At 35.6% G+C, this 21,714-nt stretch overlaps 4 protein-coding genes and 1 long non-coding RNA gene across 6 annotated transcripts; 3 read left to right on the plus strand and 2 right to left on the minus strand.

Moving 5' to 3' along the window:
• Positions 1 to 340: 340 nt before the first annotated feature.
• On the minus strand, positions 341 to 2,481 carry LOC131002848 (cation/calcium exchanger 1-like). The gene has a single exon (XM_057929327.1). The coding sequence runs from the start codon at positions 2,213 to 2,215 to the stop codon at positions 548 to 550; it is 1,668 nt and encodes a 555-aa protein (XP_057785310.1). The 5' UTR covers positions 2,216 to 2,481; the 3' UTR covers positions 341 to 547.
• Positions 2,482 to 4,024: 1,543 nt separating this feature from the next.
• Positions 4,025 to 6,685, plus strand: LOC131002855 (uncharacterized). Of its 2 annotated transcripts, XM_057929335.1 has the most exons (4): positions 4,116 to 4,565; positions 5,152 to 5,410; positions 5,722 to 5,814; positions 6,473 to 6,685. In XM_057929335.1, the coding sequence occupies exons 1-3, from the start codon at positions 4,407 to 4,409 to the stop codon at positions 5,778 to 5,780; spliced, it is 477 nt and encodes a 158-aa protein (XP_057785318.1). In that variant the 5' UTR covers positions 4,116 to 4,406; the 3' UTR covers positions 5,781 to 5,814; positions 6,473 to 6,685. The 2 variants fall into 2 exon arrangements, with proteins under 2 accessions (XP_057785319.1, XP_057785318.1); XM_057929336.1 differs by lacking the exon at positions 6,473 to 6,685 and having other exon boundaries at positions 4,025 to 4,565; positions 5,722 to 5,995.
• LOC131002854 (protein PNS1-like) lies at positions 6,247 to 8,488 on the minus strand. Its single transcript, XM_057929333.1, has 3 exons — positions 7,953 to 8,488; positions 6,692 to 7,838; positions 6,247 to 6,586 (listed from the first exon to the last, which is right to left on the minus strand). The coding sequence occupies exons 2-3, from the start codon at positions 7,805 to 7,807 to the stop codon at positions 6,452 to 6,454; spliced, it is 1,251 nt and encodes a 416-aa protein (XP_057785316.1). The 5' UTR covers positions 7,808 to 7,838; positions 7,953 to 8,488; the 3' UTR covers positions 6,247 to 6,451.
• A 1,859-nt stretch (positions 8,489 to 10,347) lies between these two features.
• LOC131002863 (beta-glucuronosyltransferase GlcAT14A-like) lies at positions 10,348 to 14,891 on the plus strand. The gene is made up of 4 exons (XM_057929346.1): positions 10,348 to 11,189; positions 11,391 to 11,466; positions 11,564 to 11,679; positions 14,248 to 14,891. Exons 1-4 carry the CDS (start codon positions 10,712 to 10,714, stop codon positions 14,754 to 14,756), a joined length of 1,179 nt encoding a protein of 392 aa, XP_057785329.1. The 5' UTR covers positions 10,348 to 10,711; the 3' UTR covers positions 14,757 to 14,891.
• A 5,967-nt stretch (positions 14,892 to 20,858) lies between these two features.
• Positions 20,859 to 21,359, plus strand: LOC131002856 (uncharacterized). The gene is made up of 2 exons (XR_009094436.1): positions 20,859 to 21,024; positions 21,136 to 21,359. It is a non-coding gene; the product is annotated as an uncharacterized LOC131002856 (long non-coding RNA).
• Positions 21,360 to 21,714: the final 355 nt, after the last annotated feature.

Raw genomic sequence — 21,714 nt, forward strand, 5'->3', positions numbered from 1 at the left:
CACAGGAAATGGGCATGGTTCGTATTTGTTTCCACGGCACGGACCACTTTACACAGAAAAATTAAACCAATGTCGTAACTTTTAAACCAACCATGCTCAAAATAATAAATATACTTAAATAACACGTGTTTCATCCTTTTAGGTAGGCGCCTATACTGTACATTGGCAAGCTAGATAAAAATTCCGGTTTCGTATTGGATTGCCCTACTGCCCACATACGAGGCACATAGAGCAACCTCCAAAAACGTCAATTCGATATTGGAAAAAAGAAAAGAAAAAATTTCATCCCTCATTATATATCAATTCGTAAAATTAGCCGGCGACACCGAACTTTGTCTCGTACCATATAACAAGGAATCTTCATATATTCCAATTAAAATAAAATTTCCCAACTAAAATTTGAGAAACGCAAAACTGCAACCAAGAATAGGTTAAGTAATTGCTTTAGCTAATAACAAATCCTAGTAATAATTATGAACACGCGCTAACATTTGACCTTGGAAAACTGCCGAAACCTCTTACGAGGTGGAAGCAAACGAGATATTAATTAACCTCCGAGTTGGAGTATGCCTAAACCCTTGACAATCCTTAAAAACAGAAAACAGAAGTAAATCGCTAACAAACCAATCCCCAGAGATTTGTCAAGCTGCATATTTCGCTTAGGCAATATAACAAGCGCCCAAAGCAGGCCTCCCATCAAGAACCCCACGGTTTCATACACATCCGAATCTTTGGGGACAGCATATCCCGCCGGATAAACCTTAAACGACGCCAACACGAGAGAGAATCCCAGCCCCACCAGCGTGTTGAAGAGCGGCCCCGCGTAGCAGCCGGATATCGCCACCTGCGCGCCGTCCGCCCCGCCCTTCAACGCCATCGCCAAATTCGAAATCAAGTCGCCTAGCGAGTTCCCCCACGCTAGGACAGTCAGCCCTAGGATCGACGGGCTTATGCCTAAAATGTTGCCGAATGCGACCAGCAACGACACCAACTCCTGCACTATAATGTACGTCCAAGTTATGCTCATCAGGAAGCATCCGGCGAGCCACGCCAGCAGCCACCTCTTCGGCGGGCCGGAGCTCTTCGTGAAGACGAGCGCCGCCGCGCCAAGGGATATTCCGATGACGATGGATGCTATTAGCAGGGAGAAGCTCGTCCGAGAATCGATGCTCTCTTGCTGCACGATGAACAGGGCTCCGATTAGTACCGGCGCTAGCGTCGCTGAAGATACGGCAAACGGCTTCGACCATTTCTCTTCGCTGACGTCGGGGATTGTGAGCCTTCTCGGCAACGAAAGCGGCAATTCTAGAGCAAAGAGAAATAGATTCAAGTAGCGACAACACCGAGATTCGCGGAGATTCTCTGATTTTTCCGAAACAGAGGCCTTCTCCTCATCAGCATACTCCAACAACGGCACCTCCACATCTCCAAAATCATCCAAAACTTGACTGTGACGGACCGTCGTCTCCTTCCGCCGGAGAAATTGCATAACGGAGACAAGAGCAATATAGAGAAAGTATATACAGAAGAAACACAGCGCAAACCAGAAATTAATCCTCTCGAAAATGTTCATCATGATGACGCAGCAGAGCACAAAGAGGAAGAATAGCACATCCCTCACGAAGCTCGCCTTGTCCACCCGGACCCCCCGCGACGAGACCGCGATGCTCACGACGCCGACGACGAAGCACGAGATGAAGAAGGCGCCGCCGAGGACGCTGCTGAGGCCGACGTCGGCGTCGCCGGAGCGCGTGAAGGAGATCACGCTGGAGAAGACGTCGTTGGCGCCGTTCCCCAGCGGGAGAAGCGTGGTCCCGGCGATCGTCGGGGACAGCCTCAGCACGCGCGACAGGCTCTCCACGGAGGGGCAGAAGTACTCCGCCGTCGTGTTGCCGAGGACGTAAAACAGCACCACCAGCCATAGCAGCAGCAGAAAATACCCGAGCACGGGGGAATCGCCGCAGGCGCAGTAGAAGATGTCGAGGTAGTTCAAGTAGCCGTTGCTGCAGCCGCTGCTCGACCTCACGTAGGCGCATTTCGCTCGATAATCGGCGATTTCACGAACGCCGCTGCAATCATCGGTGGCCGAGAAGAGGAGGAGCGCGGAGTTGTTCGATTGCGCAGTAGGAGAAACGGCGAAGATGTACAAGGAGACGAAGAGAGAGAAAGAGAAGCTGATAGAGAGAGAGAGCGCCTTGTTTCTGAAAAAATCCATTCAAATGAATCCGCTAAGTGTGAGATAATATGAATTAAATGAGAGTGGTGGCGGCGAATCGGACATAACTATAAGACTCCGCAGACACGGGTGGTATCTGAGGTAGGAATGTTTGGTCCGAGCTTGTGGTTGGGACTAAGTTAATTAGGCAATCTTTTGGGGTTTGGGATTTTTGAAATTGTGGGTTTGCTTAATTCCATATTCGCCCCAAACACAACAGAATCCAATCACAGCTTTCGATAAAGATGCTTCACACTTTTTCAAACACTTTAATTTGCACCTAAGTTTTAGTATTCGCTTGCGAATAACTCAAACCATAACCTAACATTGATAATTAATTAATAATATGGTGTTAAATAAATAATGATTGAGTCGTGCAATTATTGTAGCGGTAGTTTTGAGGCCATATTTGTTTGGGGAAGTGGGCGAGCAAAGGATAAGGTAAGAATCGGTCACCACCAGTGCATGAAGGAAGGAGTTTGTTTGACTAGATAAGGTTAGAAGAAAGGAATTGTACAACAACATGAGATGAAGATGATGTTCATGCAATAACTGTCCTCGTGAACAGGATGTTCATTGCTCGGTGTAAACTTGTTTGGAATCATTTGGATAAAATGATTCTCAACTTTCGGGAAAAAAGAAGGAACGTTTATCAAATGTACCGCTTCAAAAATACATAAAACTGTCAACTTACATATTCATTAAAAAAAAAAAATGGTTGACAAAGAGTCCAACACTAGACCACAAAAAAAGAAAAGAAAAGAATAGATAAAATCAAACTCTGCGACATGGTATAAGTAGAAAAATGTCGTCTTATGTAAGATGCAAGAAATAAATACGGTAAAAGTTAGAAATAACCTCGTAGTCAAATAAAAACATATTCTTTCAAACTATAGCGAAAAAAAAAGTTCCAACAAACCTACATATGGTACTGTACTGGTACAACAAGTAGTAAGATTTTCATGCCTAAAAGTTTAGACCAAGAAGTTCAATTTCTCACCCTCTTTCCCAATTCAAAGAAAAAACATGTAAAAGGATAAAAAAAACAATTCTTAATTGGGGATGCTATAAGCATATAATAAGTGGGTCACACACACTTATCCCATAAGGACGCGATTAGAAAATGAGGAGAGTAATATATTTTCACATTCTTTTCATTATTTTCACATATTTACTATGATTAAAAAAAAACCTTCGGACATGGTGGAATATTTTATCAGCAGCTCTTTTTTCAATTATTTTCTCTCCAATATTAGATATTATTTTTGGATAGTGGTGTGAAATTATTTTTCCAACATTTTTTTCTCATCTTTTTTCATATTTTCTTATCCATTCTTTTGTAATGAAAAATTTACAATCAAAATAAACGCACCCTAGGTGAAGAAAATAGTTTATTCAATAGATAATATAATTTTGATTTTGTATTTATATTGGTTCACATCGATTATTAATTTTCTCCTCAATAAAATTAGAGAAAAAGTACTAATATGTATCATTTAGTTTTAAATTTAAATTACACTATCGAAAAGAGCAACCTCACTATTAACTTTTTTATAATTCCTCCATCCATAATAAAATTTTTATTTTTTCTCTTTTAGGATGTTTACAAAAAAAAAATTTATTCTATTTTTAGATTATACCTCATCACTTATAATATTTTATTTATTTTTATTAATTTTTTACCTTTTCATCACTATTAATATTAATTACAATATCTTTTCACCACTCACAGTATACTTAATAATCTTGTCTTAAAATCTTATAAACGTTCTTGAGGAGCCAGATCAATTCAATTGGATATGGGCCTATGTTCTCAAAACATAAAACCTAGTCCCAGCTCTAAAATTATCCATTCTAATCCAAATCCAACCATATACTATATTTAATCACTACGAAATGAAGGTTCAATCTAAAATCGCGTTTACGCTGCTTAGTTAGTTCCAGTACGGTTCATACGGTAAGAAATTGTAGTGTTCAAACAAGAGAGGAGCTGAAGACACTGTGGATCGTTATTCGTTAATATCGAGGAAAGGAAGAAGAGGAAACTATCGAAGTCATCGAACAACAGCTGATAGCTGATCAACAGCTCAAATTGAGAGAAAGAAGCTACAAAGATAACATATATACATACAATTATAGTATAAAACACGAATAGTATTCATTCGCTTTCATTTTCAAATTGCCCCAGGAAATGGACTGTGCTCTGAGAATTGCACCTTCTTCGCCCAAGATTCCCCTTTTCCATCATCGTTTGCACAATCATTCGACGGTTCTTCACACGATAGGTTATGGAATTAACCGCAACGACGCCGTCTTGCTCACTTCTTCATCGTTTGGTTCTCCCGCTAGGGTTAGTGGTTGTGATTCTAAATTTCAATTTCTGTTTTCTATTGTTGGATGATTTTTTTGCTCCGAAACTAGTTCAGTGGCAATCTATTGCTGAATGCTTGACTGGTTGACTAGCAGAGCCTTTGTCTATGAGTATTAGTATGAGAAAGGCGGTAATACTTGGCATAATTAGTTGGAAATTAATGTGTACCATGATGAAGAACAACAGCTGGAGCATTGTAATTTAGGATTGTGATTTTGGTAACTGTCGCACTTGCAAAGACTCTGTTCTTTGGGATGCTAGCTTGATGAAATTAAGATTGCCTAGCTATATTTTGCAGCCTTGTGTGTGTCTCAGAAAAGGCGGTGTCATTGGTGATGGACAGAGTTCATGATTCTTCTAACTCATTTTATGTGTGTGTGTGTGTGTGTGTTCGTTCTTGCTCAGTTGTCTGGAATATACTGCCATTATAAGCTCTCTGAGAAGCATATCAATTTTGTCTTGTGGGGGTATCTTATATCGGAATGATTTGATGTGCCTTGGACTAATATGATATTCTTCTGTGCACAATTTAAATTTACTTAGTGGATATAGAATCATGTTGCAGGTTGTTCGCTGCGCTGCTGGGGATGTGAGGCGAATAAGTAGTCTTGAATCTCTTTTCTGTTATGATAAACCTATTCCTGAGGAAATAATTGAGAAACCTGTTGGACTTGCCTTGACTGAGAAGAATGTTGGAGTAAATCCTCGATGCTCTAGTTGTCTGGCTAAAGGAGCGATACTTTGTGCAACTTGTTCGGGGTCAGGCTTATATGTGGACTCTATCTTGGAGAGTCAAGGAATCATTGTAAAAGTTCGATGTTTAGGTATTGTTCTTAGAGAGTTTATTGACATTGTTTTCTCTGTATGTGATTCTAGTTAGTTGCTAATGATCTATTTATCATTTGTATTCCGTTTATAACATGTGTGTGGTGAGTTTCTTTATTTTTAAAAAGAAAACCATATTTTTCCATATACATTGTAACCATATCATGTGTTCAGAAAACAAGCCAAAGAAACCAAAATTGATGGAGACCAACTGCTTGTCATAAAACTTTTTGGTCTTAGGAATTAGGATTGAGAGGATGATGTCTGATAACAACGACGAAAGTACTTACGTCCCTCTTTTACCATGCAGGTTGTGGGGGAACAGGGAATACCATGTGTTCAGAATGTGGTGGCCGGGGTCATCTTTGATTTGGCTTCATGTTTAATATGGATTGCATAGAAGGTTTGTTTCTCACTGAACTAGCTATAACCTGGGACATGTAATGCAAACCTGCAGAAATCTTGATTACAGATCTTCAACATGTGTAGGCTTTTGCTTTTATCTTCTTGTTGTATCATACAAGGAAACAAAATTTATTGAATTCGGCTACATTGTTATTGATATAATATTTCTCTGCTGTAAATTCTGCGCCCATGATTGCTAGTACATTCCCAAATTAAGAAAAATAGAATAGAAATCTGCTGAAATGTCATATATCCCTGTCTTTGGAGCTCATAAACTGATCTATATTTATTGTGTTTGATGCTCATTGCTCGAGTAATAAGGACTAAGGAGATATGCTGAAGGGTCCGTCTATCGATTATATAAAAGAAATGGCGGAGTAGAAGACTTATTGAGTGAGGAAAACTGTGCAACACATTATGCCAACACTAATTGAAAATTCTAGACTAAGTAAAATCTTTGTTTACCAACATTGTCGTAATAAAGGGTAGTAGGGTACAGCAGCTCATGGCATGTTTTGCTCTAAGGTCTAGCATTTGAATGTTGGAAAGTTCTCTAACTATTTATGCACACTGTCTAGAAATAGGCACGAAGAATCCATTGTACTTGGACTATAAGGAGAAAATTTCTTGTGACTTTACACTTGTGATCTTTGTAGCTCCTGCATATAAGCTGGGATGGCAGTGCCAAATTGCTGGCTTTGGGGATTCTCTGCATATGCTACGTAATACGCCATTATGCTGGCTTGTACCCATGCCATGGCCACCCTATTCTGCAATTTTAGAGTTTAAAATTGTTCAGAGTTCATGACATTTAAAAACTCTCATCACTTCCTACAAAGAAGCAAGAATATATAGTAAATTTGAGATCAGCTTACTGTGAGATATCCAGTCAAGAAGGCGTAGATGCACACTTCTGTTGCATAGTTCTTGTGAATAACAAGTGCCCAAGTACCTCCCAGTAGTGCACAGACGGATCCTGCCGCCACCCCAGATAGGAAGCAGAACGAACTAGTCAGGTCAGAATCGATCAACTTTTCCATCCCAGCTCTTTTAAACATTTCCCATGTATCCATCGATGCCTGCACAATCCCTTTGTTGTATACCCCTACATGCACAAGAGCCCATCTGTTTCCATATGCCACAATCCTTGATGCAACTCCGGAACAGCAGTTTGCACATGAGAACATGAACTCATCAACATCCCCTGAAACCAAACTCACTGCTCGAGCTGAACCACGAATAACAGTAAGAACTGGTATGAGAATTGAGCCGAAGCAAATATTCCCCATTGAATATTTAGCTGCAGTTTTCACTACTGCCTTGAAATCAACTTCTATTCCACATGTGAATTGCATGTATTTGATGTGTGCTACTGTGACTTGCATCATATTCTTGATGATTTGTGTGGTCCATGTCAAGCTTCCTAGGATCAGGATAATGAATAGGGTGTCGACCATGGTTCTGGTCGCAGCGGCTCCTCCAATGCCGGCCATCAAGATACATGAGTAGAGAGTGCTGGCAATGATTGATAGAACTACACTAGTCTTGACTTTAAGGGGATTATATGCAATAGATGCTTTTAGTATTCTGCTAGAATGCTCAAACCTAGGATTAACCCAGCATGCATACAAGGATTGCAATATGGAGAAAATTAGTGCAATTACTGATGCTGCTAGACTCCCTGGAGTGCCTATAGAGACGAGTAGAATCCCAAACGCGCATGTAAGAAGAGGGCTTAGCCAGAATGTAGCCTTGAGAGTTCTTGAAGGGTTGAAACCTGTCAATGCTTGCCATGAGAATCCTAAGACTCCGGCGCAAGCTGTTGAAGAGAGGACTAGTATGTACCACTTCTCAGGATGGAAATGACGGTTGCGGGCAGCTGTTAGCACGCCACACACCGTGAGGAATATCACTAGGATAGTGATTAGAAGCAAGTGAATGTAGAAAAGGTGCCGGAAAAGCTTGCCGAGGAAGTTCCCCTCCCTCCTCATCTCGATCCACGTACCATTCGTTTTCTTTTATCTGCACTCAGTGGAAATGACGAGGAATCAAGGAGCATGCACAAAATTTGAACTCACGAGGAGTATTTCTTGATTCAAGAAACAATGGAAAGGAGAGGGAGGGAGAGAGAGAGACCTTAATTCTTGATAAAGGCCAGTCAGTAGGCTGTGGATCTTGAGTTTCAACTGTTTGCAGTGAACTCCTCAGAATCTGCGGTTGATTTTGAACTTCAAACCCATTTCAAGAAACGAAATTAGTTGAAGTCTTCTTCGAGGCATATATATATATACATGCATGTGTGAGAGTATGTGCTTGTATGTATACATTTAGACGCCACTATGCTCTACTCCATTATCCCATTTTTTCTCGAGAAAAGTATAAGAAATAGGGGTAATGATAAGGGTGGATAAAGCGAGTTAGGAGCGGTTACGTATTTAAGAGACTCTCATGGCTCTCGTGGAGCAGTTGGTTAATTATCAGAAATGCGTTTTGGCATTTGTATTTACTAAAATCGGCTCTACGTTTTTGCTTTTTTACTTAAAAAAAGGGGGAAAAGCATAAAGAAGGTGGTGTTTGTTATCAATGCTTTTGGTTAACCAATCTTTAGGCTTAGGGTTATATTGAATGGGCTTCCTTTTTTAATGAAATTCGTATTTTGGATTTATATATGGTTTTCTTATTTTCCTTCTTCTTCTTCTTCTTCTTCTTCTTCTAGGAAGATGTTCGATTTATAGTTAGATGTAGCTCAGGTAACGGGATCGCTTAGAAAATAGAGAAAAGAATAATAAAACTCGCAAATAATTTTATTTATCATTCTTCATTCTACTTTATGCATATGTGATAAGTGATCGATATTAGCCGTAGTGTCGTGTGTTTATAGCGTTCTACTGTAGCAAGCTATGGTCTTCTAAACAAGCTGTCGTGTTTGGTTGAATACATTACTTTCTTCACATATATAAAAGAAAGATTCTTGCAAATTTGAGTTCGAATTCTTCTTTTTCGAAATCAAAGGCTGCTTTATTGATTTACATAAAATTACAAAAGTCATTAAGAACATGAACTTTTCTTTCGTTATCGTTTTTTAGATACAAGATACATATATGAAATTCTGTATATTATATAATAAATTAGCCAAGTTAGTAAAAATTATAATTAAATATTTAAACAAATGGATTAACAATCCATACAATGTGAGTGAGACTTTAACAAATGATGTTGTAAGAGAGACCATTTTTTATGTCTCAATTTTACCGTCTGGCTATGCCTTGACGGCGCTTTTATTTCGTTATCCCAACAAGGCTAAGAGTAAACATGTACGACCCTTAAGGATAATATTTCATTGTAAATTTATCATAAGAAAATGAAAGATATTTTTCCCTTGAATCCCCCATTTCTTCTCACTAATTTCTTATAAAAATTAATTTTGCGATTTTGTATTCTTATCTTTTACTTCAAATAGAGATAATATTATCATGGGGTATTGGTGTAGTAATATTATTCCTTCTTGAATTGAAAACGAGAAATAAGAAATGATAAAATTCTTTGTTTTAAAAAAATGAGGAATTTAAAGGCATTTTTTATGATAAAATTATAATTGAAGTGAACATAATCTTATCACGGTCAAATCGTAATTCCTATGACATGATAATGGAATCTTGAAATTTATCTAACAAGACATGATGTCTTGGTGGATTTGAATTCCGTCTATAACTTTCGTAACACTAATGTATAAGAAAACCAAAAAGTTATAATTTGTGTTTGGAAGGAAAAAATATAGTATTTGTTTAAACTCATAGATTGATTTAGTAATATTTTTAGCTTCGAACTTTGTTTTTGATATAGTGATAATTTTTGTCTGTTATTGATTTTGTTGTGGAAAAGTTCAATTAACTGTCGAATTTTACATGTGACATTTCATCTCAATATAACTAAAACTCCTAATTGTTTATTTACTTAAATATTTATAAACTGAAACTATTATATGTATGTAGATAATTATAAATTTATAATAGGTGTTTTTTAACGAGAGGCCCAATTTAAAATTTGTGGCCATAAAGGCCCACCTCAGTTCTGTGTAGTTCAAAGAAATGGTAATAAGCATGTTGATTGTAACTCACCACTTAAAAATAGACTAGGCATGTGACTAGTTGCACAAGGCAACACAGCTAGTCACACACGTTTAACAATTACAAATTGTAAGCAAAAAGGACTTCATTCTACTTGATAAAAAGCATACAGTATTTAAGATGATACAAATACAATAAGGCATGGTATAAAAAATTAAAGAGGCCACATTAGGAAGAGGCTGTTTGTTTTAATTTTTTTTATGAGTTGTTGTATAATTGAACAAGTCCACTTATTGTAAGCCCATCAAGATAACAGTGATGGCTTTCAAATTGATAGTGAAATGAATTTCTTAATATATCTAACGGAATACATTGCCATATTAATATGTTTTAATTACATATTAATAAACTCATGTATGTAGTAGTATATATAAATCTTCCCTTAGCTAAGGAGAATTGTGTATATAAAGTTTTGATCATGTTATGTGAAGTTGAACTCGAATATGATAAACCTCGAAAATTATATTATACCAACCTTTAATCAAGGAGAAAAAAGGAGCATACACAAAGTGACAATTGAAACTTCAGCTTTGAACTTTGGGAGTCTCCTTCCCTTCCAAGAAAGGTAGCCCACTACACATCCCACATCTACACTCTTCCCCCACCCCCTCTCTCTTGATTCCACTTCAAGAAATAACTACCACCAAACTATCTCTCTCTTCTTTAATGAAAGCTCTGAATTACAGAGTGCTCTCTCTTTCTCTTGATTTCAGTTGAAAAAGAAACAAGCACTAAACTAATGCTCCAACCTCAATTAAAATCACACAAATGGACATGAAGCTCTTCACCTTATCTTTCATCCTAACCTCTCTCCTCTACCTGTCTGTCCTCTACATCCCCACAATGACGAGAATCCCCAAAGCAGCAACCACCTTCATCCTCCCACAACATCACAACCCCTACAACGCCACCTTCGCCTACCTCATCTCCGCCTCCTCCGGCGACACCATGAAGCTCAAGCGCCTCATGCTCGCCCTCTACCACCCGGCCAACCACTACCTCATCCACCTCGACGCCTCCGCCCCCGCCGACGACCACCGCGAGATCGCCCGCTTCGTCTCCACCAATGACGTCTTTGCCCAAGTTGGGAATGTGTGGATCGTCAAGAACCCCAATTTGGTCACTTACAGAGGCCCCACCATGCTCGCTACAACCCTCCACGCCATGGCCATGCTGCTCAGAACTGCAAAATGGGATTGGTTTATCAATCTCAGTGCCTCTGATTACCCTTTGATCACTCAAGATGGTATGGTGAGTGCTCTTTCTTTTTTTCTTTTTAATTTTTGGTTTCTGAAAATAAATGATTTTAAAAATTGTGTGATGGTGTTTCATTAATCCCTTTGCTTACATGTAGCAATATAATCTAAATGATTTGTATAATTAGTGCTTTTAGATGGCGTGGTTTCAATATAATTCTGTTGATTCTTGTTTGCTTTCCATAATGCAGATCTGATTCATGCCTTCTCAGACTTACCTAAAGATCTCAACTTTGTTCAGCACACTAGCCACTTGGGTTGGAAATTGTAAGTATGAATGTACAAATTTGAATTATATATCGAAAATAAAATAAAGTAAAGAGGCCCATTATTATTTAATTTTATTTATTTCATTGAAATGCAGGAATAAAAGAGGGAAGCCAATTATAATAGACCCGGGTTTGTACAGTGCAAATAAATCTGAGATCTGGTGGGTGATTAAACAAAGAAGTTTGCCCACTGCTTTCACACTTTATACTGGTAAGTTTCCTTCAAATTTTCTTTTTATTCTATACTTTTATTTCCCCACTTTCTAAGTCATATATTTTTTGTGGCGTTCGAAAAGTAAGGTCATATTTTAGTTTGTGGCTCAAAAAATTACGGAAGGATATTAGCATTCCAGCAAACACCACATGTGAGATTCCAGAACAATGCTCCATAAAAAATATCCATATTAAAGTACATGTTCCATAACTCATGATTTATACCCGCATCTATATATACATGCATATATAAACAGTAAAACATTAATTCAAGTTTGGCCACCCAGAATTAAATTGTAGTAACGCAAAGATATAAAAAAAAATAATGTTGTATTTTGTATTTTTTTTATATATAGTATCGATGTTATATTTTAATCTTAGACACATAGCTTTTATGGAGTATATCTTTCATTACTTCCAAATTAAATGAAGTTTGTAAGTACATTTTTTGAATTATAACTTACACATATTTTTTGATTGTTTGATGTTGGAAGTTTATCAGAAAAAGAAATAGAGGAAGAGACAAATAAGAGTGGGTTTTGTAAGTGGAGTTTAATGAACGACTTATGAATTTAAAAGTGAAGGGATATGATATTTGATTGTTAGCTAGCTGTGGGTGGTGGGTGCCAAATATATAGAGAAGTCTAATAGTTTGGTGGTGATTTCATTTAGTTAATATAATCAGTTACTTTCATTGTTATCAACTCTAGGATAGTGGATTATAAAACTTATAGGTACATCATACCTAACTTAAATTATCACCGTTATGCCAATATTATTAATTCCCTACCAAATCTCACCCCAACTGCCTTCTATGCTTTTATAGTGTTTGTTTTATTCTTTTTCGTATTCACCTGTTTTGATGTTTTGTATATTCTTTTGTAAATGCAAGGATAGTTTGTCACTAAATTATTCACTTATTTAATTATAAAATTGATATTTTACCGATTAAACTGCTTCATGAATCATGGTCAAAATTATTTAGAGACAAACTCCGTCCCCCTAAAAGCGACTTATTTCCTTTTGACACAAAAATTATGAAGAATGTATAAATTGGATAAAATTGGTAGGAATGATACCTTTTTCAAAAGTTAGTTATTATTTTCTATAAAAATGAGTCACTTTTAATGAGATGGACCAAAATGGAAAACGATTCATTTTTAGTTGGACGGACGATAGAAAATGAAATCCCATGTTCCATAATTTAGTGTATCCCATCATGTACTACTCTTAATTTGTTGTAATTTTTTTTTTCAATTTTAATTTATTATGCTTTAATATAATAAAAGGATACTCTATTCGTTCCATTATTGTTGGCTTGTTTTTCTTTTTGGGGTGTCCCATTAACATTGATATGTTTCTATTTTTGTAATGATTTTACACTACAATCAATGTGCCCCACACATCTTTATACACTACAATCTTATTTTCCTAAATACACGTGTCGAAAAGAAATAAGCCAACAATAATGGGATGGATGAAGTACTATTAACAAGGGTTGACTCATTCAATTAAAGTTTATAATTATCTTTTTATTTTTATTTGAATTAATAATTTTTATTTAGATTAATTAATTCAAAGTTAGGATTAATATTTTAACTTTTAATGATAAATATTAATTAAAATTTATAATACAATAATATATTTTATTTTTATAATAAATAATTATAAAATAGAGAGATTAAAAGTGGTACACAGTGAAAATTATGGGATAGAGTATTCCATCCGAAACAGTTGGAGTAAAATTAGTAAAATTATGAAAGGAATAGTGAAGCATTTGTATAAGTTGTCGGGCGCAACAGGCAATTTACACAACACTTTAGCATGTGAAGATCTAGAAAATTTATCTTTGAACCTCATTTTCAATTTAAAATTTAACACTAAAAACAAAAAAGGAATTTTGAGTTGCATTATCCAGAAATCGCATTTTTTTGTGACCCAGAAATCTCGCAGTTATTCATAGGTTCACTGTCTCCCCACGTGCTCCATATTCGATGAAAGGCGTTCACACTTCACACCGACGCACCTTTTTTTTTTTTTTTTTTTAAAAAGAACTATTTGAGATTCGATCTCGAGGTCAATGAGATTCTTTTGGCTGGGCATACAATGTCCCTAGCCCAGCTATTGGGCCCAATATTTCATTTGGTATCTCATATCTTAGGCCAAGAACCAAAATTATTTTGTCTGTGGCCCAAGTCAGTTTTTGAGTACCTCATATTCTTCAAAGCTTCATCTGTATAGGAATATATTTATGGTATGTCACGTGGTTTTAGTGTGCGTGTAGGTATGTGTGTTATTTTTTTTTCATTTTTGGCCTGAATCTTTTTCCAGTCAATCTGAATTTTTCTGGGCCGGTTTGAATATTTTTGTTTTGGCCATATTTGACCAGGACAGCTATAGTGTGTATCAAGTTTGAACCCTAAAGTGATTAATATTATAGGTCTTGAGTTCAAGTTAACCGTGGTCACACACGTGCATTTAGATTCAAATATTTGAGCATCTAATTAACCTAAACACCTACAAAAACACAGTTAATTAGATGGTATTAATTTGGAGTTTGATGCAGGATCAGCATGGACAGTCCTATCAAGATCCTTTGCAGAATACTGCATAGCAGGGTGGGACAACCTCCCCAGAAGCCTCCTCCTCTACTACACCAACTTCGTCTCCTCTCCCGAGGGCTACTTCCAGACTCTGCTCTGCAACTCGGAGGAATTCAAGAACACCACCCTCAACCACGACCTTCACTACATCACATGGGACATTCCTCCCAAGCAGCACCCCAGGTCACTAGGTCTCAAGGATTACAGGAAGATGATCCTCAGCAACAGACCCTTTGCGCGCAAGTTCAAGAAGAACGACCCCGTTTTAAACAAGATTGATCGCGATCTTCTCAAGAGGGGCAGCCGCCAGTTCGCGCATGGTGGCTGGTGTTTCCAAGGCGGACCCGAATGCTCCAAGCTGCAGGGGGAGAATTATGGGGTTTTGAGGCCCGGAACTGGTTCCAGGAGGTTGAGGATTCTGCTTAATAACTTGGTTTCTGCTCAGAATTTTCGTAGAAAACTTTGTAGATAAATTCAATTCACCTTTTTTTTTTTTAGAATTGAAATATGGTTTGTCATACACGAGGGATGATGGTGTGGTATAGAAGAATTGAAAGAGGAAAGTTTCTTATGTGCTGAATAAATTTGATGGAGTTGAAGAAATAAATTACTCCTTTGTTTAGGGCCGGGTTTTGTATCTTATGGAGTACAATGTACATGCATATTTAGCTAACATCAGTTAAAATAAAAATCACCCTTAAAATAAACATTTAGAATTAATCTACAGCCTTAATCATTAAATAATTAATGGTCACGATTTAATATTGAAATCTCTTATTAAATACAAAATAATTATTTATTAATCTATAAATGATTGTGCAGTAAAAAGAGGAGCATTAAAAACTCCAATCTTCTTGAAAAGCTATATCTTCATCTTCTTCAATTTCATGGTCTTCTGTATCAATTATCATATAAACACAAAGAAATATACAGTCCACTTCCTCAAGACAAAAAACAAAAAAAATAAAAATAAAAAATCTTTGATTTCATTTGCATGGAATTGGGTTCAACATGAACTAATTCGCACGTAAATTTAAACTAATATGCACACAAATATAAACTAATTCGCACACAAACATAAACTAATATGCACACTAACATAAACTATTTCGGGTAAATATCACTTTATGTCACATCGTTTGGCCGAATTATCGATTATGTCCCAACTTATCGATAATATCTAATCGGTACCCAACCTAACAACATTTTTTCAATTGTGTCCCCTAAAAATTTTCCGGCGCCCGGAAGATGATGTGGAACGCCGAAAACTGTGACGTAGATTTATTAAAACAGTTGGAATTTCAAACATTATTAAACTTTTAAAAAACAAAAATACAAATACTTATGTGGCGTTTTAACAAAAGTATGAAATCAATGAAAAAATTGCATTCTTTCTCAATTTTTCTCACAACAGTCGAAAGAAGAGAGGGGATTGAAGAACCTCTGTGAAATTCGAAGAAATTGCAAGGGTTGATCGACGACGCGACATTCCCAATCGGTAGGGTGATTTTGAGCGACGACGAATGCTCTAATCGGTAGGTTGATATTAAACCCTAGTTCTTCGACTTTCTTTTGATTTTTCGATTCCTTAAACCAGAAAAACTAGTTCGTCGATTTTGAATGCTCCACACATACTAGTTCTTCAATCTCAAACATGGTTGCTAATACAAAGGCGGTGGAGGAATACCTGAGAGGGGGCGGCGAAGATCGCGGGTGGCGGCGACGAGCTTGGATCGGCAGCCAGCGTAGGTGCCCTTGTGCTACGGGAGTTTTTCAATTTTCCCAAACTTTTTCAATTTTGAGTGTTAGATTTGGGTTACTTTCTTCTCAAAATCGTTAGTTTTGTTTTAGTGCCACATAGATATATATATATATATATATATATATATATATATATATATTTTTAAGTTTATTATAGCTGGCAAATCCCACTGTTTTAATAAATCCACGTCACAGTTTCCAGCATTCCACATCATCTTCCGAACGCCGGAAAATTTTTAGGGGACACAATTGAAAAAATATTGTTGGGTTGGGTACCGATTAGATATTATCGATAAGTTGAGACATAATCGATAATTCGGCCAAACGATGGGACATAAAGTGATATTTACCCAACTATTTCTTGGATTTCAAAAAATTTACAGAACTAATTCGCACACAAACATAAACTAATATGCACTGCAATACAAATTTACCAGAAAACATCGAATTTAGAAAAACTATTGTATTAAAAAAAATGACTGACCAATTTCATCCACCGTATATGTTTGTTTGAAAAACAATGAAAGTGATAACAGAACTAAACTGAAAGCCATGACAGTACTACATTTTTCATTAAATTAGTAACTTATTTAACCCTCTTTATATTATGCATATAAGAAAAGAAAAAAAAAACTAAAATTAATCTTAAACTTTAAAAATTCAAGATAGATGGATAAATTTATTCTACATTCTTACAATAAAAATGATTTTTATTTGAATTCACCTCAACATATATGCATATCTGAAAGTAAAATTGTAGGCAATTATAGCGTCCACCTATTTATTGGACATAAAACATCTTGTCAACTGAACATTAGTTGGTCCATGGTAAGCCAATATTCTCAAAGTGGGCCGAAACAGGTGCGGACCATCAACTGTGATCGGATATATGCCCATCACTTGGACCATTTCAAAAAACTAATAATTGCCCACGCATAATACAATATTGTAGTATATTTAAAGAAAAACTAATAATATATATTTACTTAAGTGGGAATTATCACATATAGCCATTTTTGTTAAAAACATAAGTTTCATAGCCATAGTTTATAATAGATAAGTTATATAGTCATTTTAAGCTTAAAAGACTATAACACCCTTTGACTTTTTTGAAACTTTGAGTACTCGATGGTGTACTCGATGACACCATCGTGTACACCATCGAGTAATGAAAAAAATGAAGATTTTCTACAGCACTATCGAGTAATCGAAGTACTCGATGGTGTACACGATGGCACCACAAGTACTCGATGGTATATACGATGGCGCCATCAAATACTCGATGGTATATTCGATGGTGCCATCGAGTACAAAAAAGTCAAAGGTTGTTATAATCTCTTAAACTTAAAATAACTATATAACTTATCTATTATAAACTAGGGTTATAAAACTTATGTTTTTATGAAAAAAGGGCTATAATAAGATTTCCCTCCTTATTTACATAGCATCTATAGATTTTGTTACCACTGAAAACTTGAATATAAAAATGTAACATGGAAATCGAACCACCTCGTGCGTATCAATAGTGTCTTCGGGAACAAGAGGATTTTGTTGTGTTAGATTGCAAAAGGGATAATCGTAGGGTTTAACTATTCTCAAAAATAAAAATATTCACACAAATTAAACATATAAATAATATTTATTTTTTTATTAAATTTGACTTTTATATCATTATTAAAATTATAATTAAAAAATAAAAATAAAAAAGTAAACCCCATCCCCATTCATCCCAAATGGGATCCTCTGTTCCAAATGTAGTGTGTACCATTGTGTACCGCTCTTAATTTCTTTATAATTTTAATTATTTATTATTCAATTTTAATTTATTATGCTTTAATAATATAAAAATAATTAATAAGGGTTCACTATCTAATTAGGGTTTATAATTATTTTTATTTATTTATTTGAATTAATAATATAATATTTGGGTTCATTAATTCAAAGTTAGGATATATAATTTTTTAAATTCCAATTTTTAGTGATTAATATTAATTAGACTTCATAATATAATAATAATTTTTATTTTTTTTATAAAAAATAATTTTAAAATAAAAAAATTAAGAGTAGTACACGGTGGTACACACTACATTCTGGAACAGATGATCCCATCTGCATCCATCCCCCATCAGATTGTCTTTTCCCTCTCCCATTTCCCTTTTTTTCATCTCTCACTCCATATTCGTAGTCTCCTCCCTACGCCAGCTGTGTTGCACCTCTACCGCGCTTCCAAGCCTCGTCGTGCCTCATAAAACTCCGCCCATCTCCCTCTCACTAGATCTGCCACCTCCACCTTCTGCCTCGCTTCACCTCATCGCCTCTCTCTCCAGATTTGCCACCTTTCCCCTCCGTTTAGCCTCACCTCGCTGCAGCGCGCCTCCACTTCTCCACCCATCTCTCTCTCCAAATCTCCCGCCCACCCTCTTCGCCTTGCCACGCCTCGCTTATTCCTCGCCTCTCCACGCCACCTTGTGCCCTCGCCTCTACCTTGCCTCAGATATAAATTAGTTTAAATTGAACTATTGTGGTGGAAATCCAGCGGTAGCAGAAGCGTAGCGGTGATCGTCTGCCAACGGTAGCTAGTAGGTGATGGCACATTGGGTGGGAAATCTTCTCCTTTTATTTTATTATTTTAATAATTTTTATAATTTTAATAAAATACATGGTACATAAGGGTAAAAATGTCCTACATGAGTATAATTTATTGTTTTGTAAATGATTGAGATTTTTTATATTTTGTCTTTCAATAAAAGTATATGAGTATCATTTTGCCCATTGCAAAATATATACTCCCGGGTTGCCATTTTGGTACGTCTCCTAGGTAAGCCCCTTCTTCCTCAAATAAGACTACAAATAACAAGAACCTCAGCTACCCCAACCCAACCACCACTTAAGCATTATGTAATAAACAAAAAAGAAAAAAAAAATTTGAAGAGGAGAGACTGACCATGGTCTCATGGAGACACAAAAGAGACCATGTGGTCTCTCATCTATTTCTACTACAAGTGTCGACATATTATTAATTTATTCAATTTTATTTTGATTTTAAGTTAAATATTAAATATGCATATTATATCAAAATAAAAAAATCATTTTTTTAATTTTTAATTTATCTAGAAATAGACATCTGTGTTTCTATGGTTACACACACAATATAATTCTATTATTTTCTCTATATATAACAACAATTTTTTTTATCATTGTGTCTTGTTCTTATTTAAATTATTGTTGCATACATTAAAGATATTATGATTAAATAATAATAAAATAATTATGTAAAATGTTGTGGTTTGGTGGTTGGAGTGGTCCTAGATAAATCTCTCATATAATAGATTTGATTGGTTGGGATGAATATTAATGATGTATGTGAAAGAGATAGAAATCAATTAAATGTATAAGATTCTCCATCATCCTCAATATTACCCCCTCCATCTTCAAATATTAATTGTCATAGTCTAGAGTTTTTTTTTTGTTCCTTTTAAAGTAAAATTTAATGAAATTTTCAATTCTACCCATATTATAATATGCATTCTTTTTATTATTTTCTCCACTTAATATAGAGAGAGAATTTAAATTTGAAATCTTAAAATTAGGAAATACTAATTAAGAATATATTACTCCCTCCGTCCCACAAATCTTAACATGTTTTCCTTTTTGGGTCGTCCCACCAATCTTGACACATTTCCAAATAAGGTAACTTCTCTCTCCTAATTTATCACTTTTATTATTTTCTCTCTCACACTTTATCACTTTTATCACCTTCTTTCTCCTACTTTATCACTTTTATACTTTATTAACTACACACTTAAAATACTAATCTACAATTCCTTAATTCCCGTGCCGAAACCAAACGTGTTAAGATTCGTGGGACGGAGGGAGTACATGTTAAATTATACTACCTCCGTCCCAAACGAAATGTCCTATTTTCATTTTTTGTTGTCCCAAACGAAATGTCATGTTTCCTTTTTGGGAAAAAATAAGGGATAATAAAGTGTCTAATTAAGTGCTTTATTGTAGGACCCACTAAATTTTTAACTTTACACAACATCACTTATACTCTAATTAGCTTGTTCCTTAATAACCGTGCCCAAAAGAAACAGAACATTTCGTTTGGAACGGAGGGAGTACTTCTTCTTGATATGTGTAATTTTGTGATACTTATTTAAAGATTGGAGGGAGTATATCAGAATTTAATTATCTTTCCTTACATTGTTTTACATTGTATGGGTATATGAAGTTAAGGTGTTTTTTTCCTTTCAATACATATAATTATATTGGAAACAGCTATTACTAATTATTTCAAAAGTAGAAAATTCTATTTACAACACTTTACAAGCGTCTAGGTCCAATGACGTATGCGAGCCTAATCAAGGCAATACCAGAAATTCTGTATTTCATTATCTATATTGCTAGCTTTATGTGATTACTATCATCTATTTTGATATTTTTTTTATTTATTGTGGTAATATATATATTTTTTAGAGATATTGTGGTAATATTTTAAATGCACGTGACAGCAAGCATTTCGGACAACTAATGCACTGATTGTTCTAATAATTATATTCATCCGTAATTTTGTTGTGATGCGTTGAGAAATTACTTTCTTGACACAAACTTTCTTTGTCAAATTAAACTGATCTGTACAAGGTCAACAATCAACATAGCTATGTCGAGAAATGCAGATAAGGATTAATCCTTTCCTTTCACACTACTGATGGAGCGTTACGAGTTAAGTGACTGATGACGTCTCTCTCTCTCTCCCCTATTATATATATATATATATATATATATATATATATATATATATATGTATTGCCCAAACATTTGTTTTCTCTCCATATATTTTCACAATGAAAACAACCCAAATAATCTGTCTCTCTACTCTTGTAGCTATTTTACTGTACTCTCAAATTCTCTCAACCTCTGCACTTCGCATACCAAATCTAAACCATGAAGATGTAGCCATGCAAAACCACTCTCAGGTTCATATCTTATTTTCTGCTATTTTTAACATTTTGGTGGAATTAACAGCTATTAACTTCTGATAACTAAAATCTGAAGGGTTTTTTTTTTTTTTTTTTTTTTTGGGATAGGAGATGGATGATGATGTTAGAAGGGAATCTAATGAAGAATTGGATTTGGCGACAATTGCTGATTATCCCCCTGTTGGGCCCAATCCGCGTCACGATCCTCCTCCACCACATCGTTCTTAAATGAAAATGCCTAATTTCATGTGGAATTTAGAATGGATGTAGTCGTGATTTTTGTAATAAAATTTGATGCCATTCTATTATTATAAATTTCTAAGTGCTTTTAATTTCTTCTGTAGTTTTAGTGCTCGTTTGGTTCAAACAGAGGAATGGAAAGGGAATGGAATCAAATAAAGGAGTGGAATGGTAACAATAACCATTACTTTTATTGAGTGTTTGGTTTAACAATGGAAATGAATAATTAATAAGGGAATCCCTTTATTTTGTTTCCCCTCCATTTTGAGGGGTAACAAATTGGGTGATTGGGTTACCCTTAAGTAAGGGTAATGATTATCTCATTACCCAAACCAAACAACAAGTAATGAATTCAATTACTTGATTCCCTTTCTAACCTCTAAAAACACCCAACCAAACGTGGGTTTAATTGTATATCTATTACTTCACATTTTTTGACACCAACAT

This window comes from Salvia miltiorrhiza, unplaced genomic scaffold (genome assembly GCF_028751815.1).
Source record: "Salvia miltiorrhiza cultivar Shanhuang (shh) unplaced genomic scaffold, IMPLAD_Smil_shh fragScaff_scaffold_23_2, whole genome shotgun sequence".
In the NCBI taxonomy this organism is placed as follows: Eukaryota; Viridiplantae; Streptophyta; class Magnoliopsida; order Lamiales; family Lamiaceae; genus Salvia; species Salvia miltiorrhiza.

Coding starts and splice junctions, on each gene's coding strand:
- LOC131002854 (XM_057929333.1), bottom strand. CDS start 7,807: ATGAGGAGGGAGGGGAACTTCCTCGGCAAGCTTTTCCGGCACCTTTTC. Junction 6,587..6,691: donor TCTTGACTGGATATCTCACA/GTAAGCTGATCT, acceptor CTAAAATTGCAG/AATAGGGTGGCCATGGCATG.
- LOC131002855 (XM_057929336.1), top strand. CDS start 4,407: ATGGACTGTGCTCTGAGAATTGCACCTTCTTCGCCCAAGATTCCCCTT. Junction 4,566..5,151: donor CGTTTGGTTCTCCCGCTAGG/GTTAGTGGTTGT, acceptor ATCATGTTGCAG/GTTGTTCGCTGCGCTGCTGG. Junction 5,411..5,721: donor TGTAAAAGTTCGATGTTTAG/GTATTGTTCTTA, acceptor TTTACCATGCAG/GTTGTGGGGGAACAGGGAAT.
- LOC131002863 (XM_057929346.1), top strand. CDS start 10,712: ATGGACATGAAGCTCTTCACCTTATCTTTCATCCTAACCTCTCTCCTC. Junction 11,190..11,390: donor CCCTTTGATCACTCAAGATG/GTATGGTGAGTG, acceptor TCCATAATGCAG/ATCTGATTCATGCCTTCTCA. Junction 11,467..11,563: donor AGCCACTTGGGTTGGAAATT/GTAAGTATGAAT, acceptor ATTGAAATGCAG/GAATAAAAGAGGGAAGCCAA.
- LOC131002848 (XM_057929327.1), bottom strand. CDS start 2,215: ATGGATTTTTTCAGAAACAAGGCGCTCTCTCTCTCTATCAGCTTCTCT.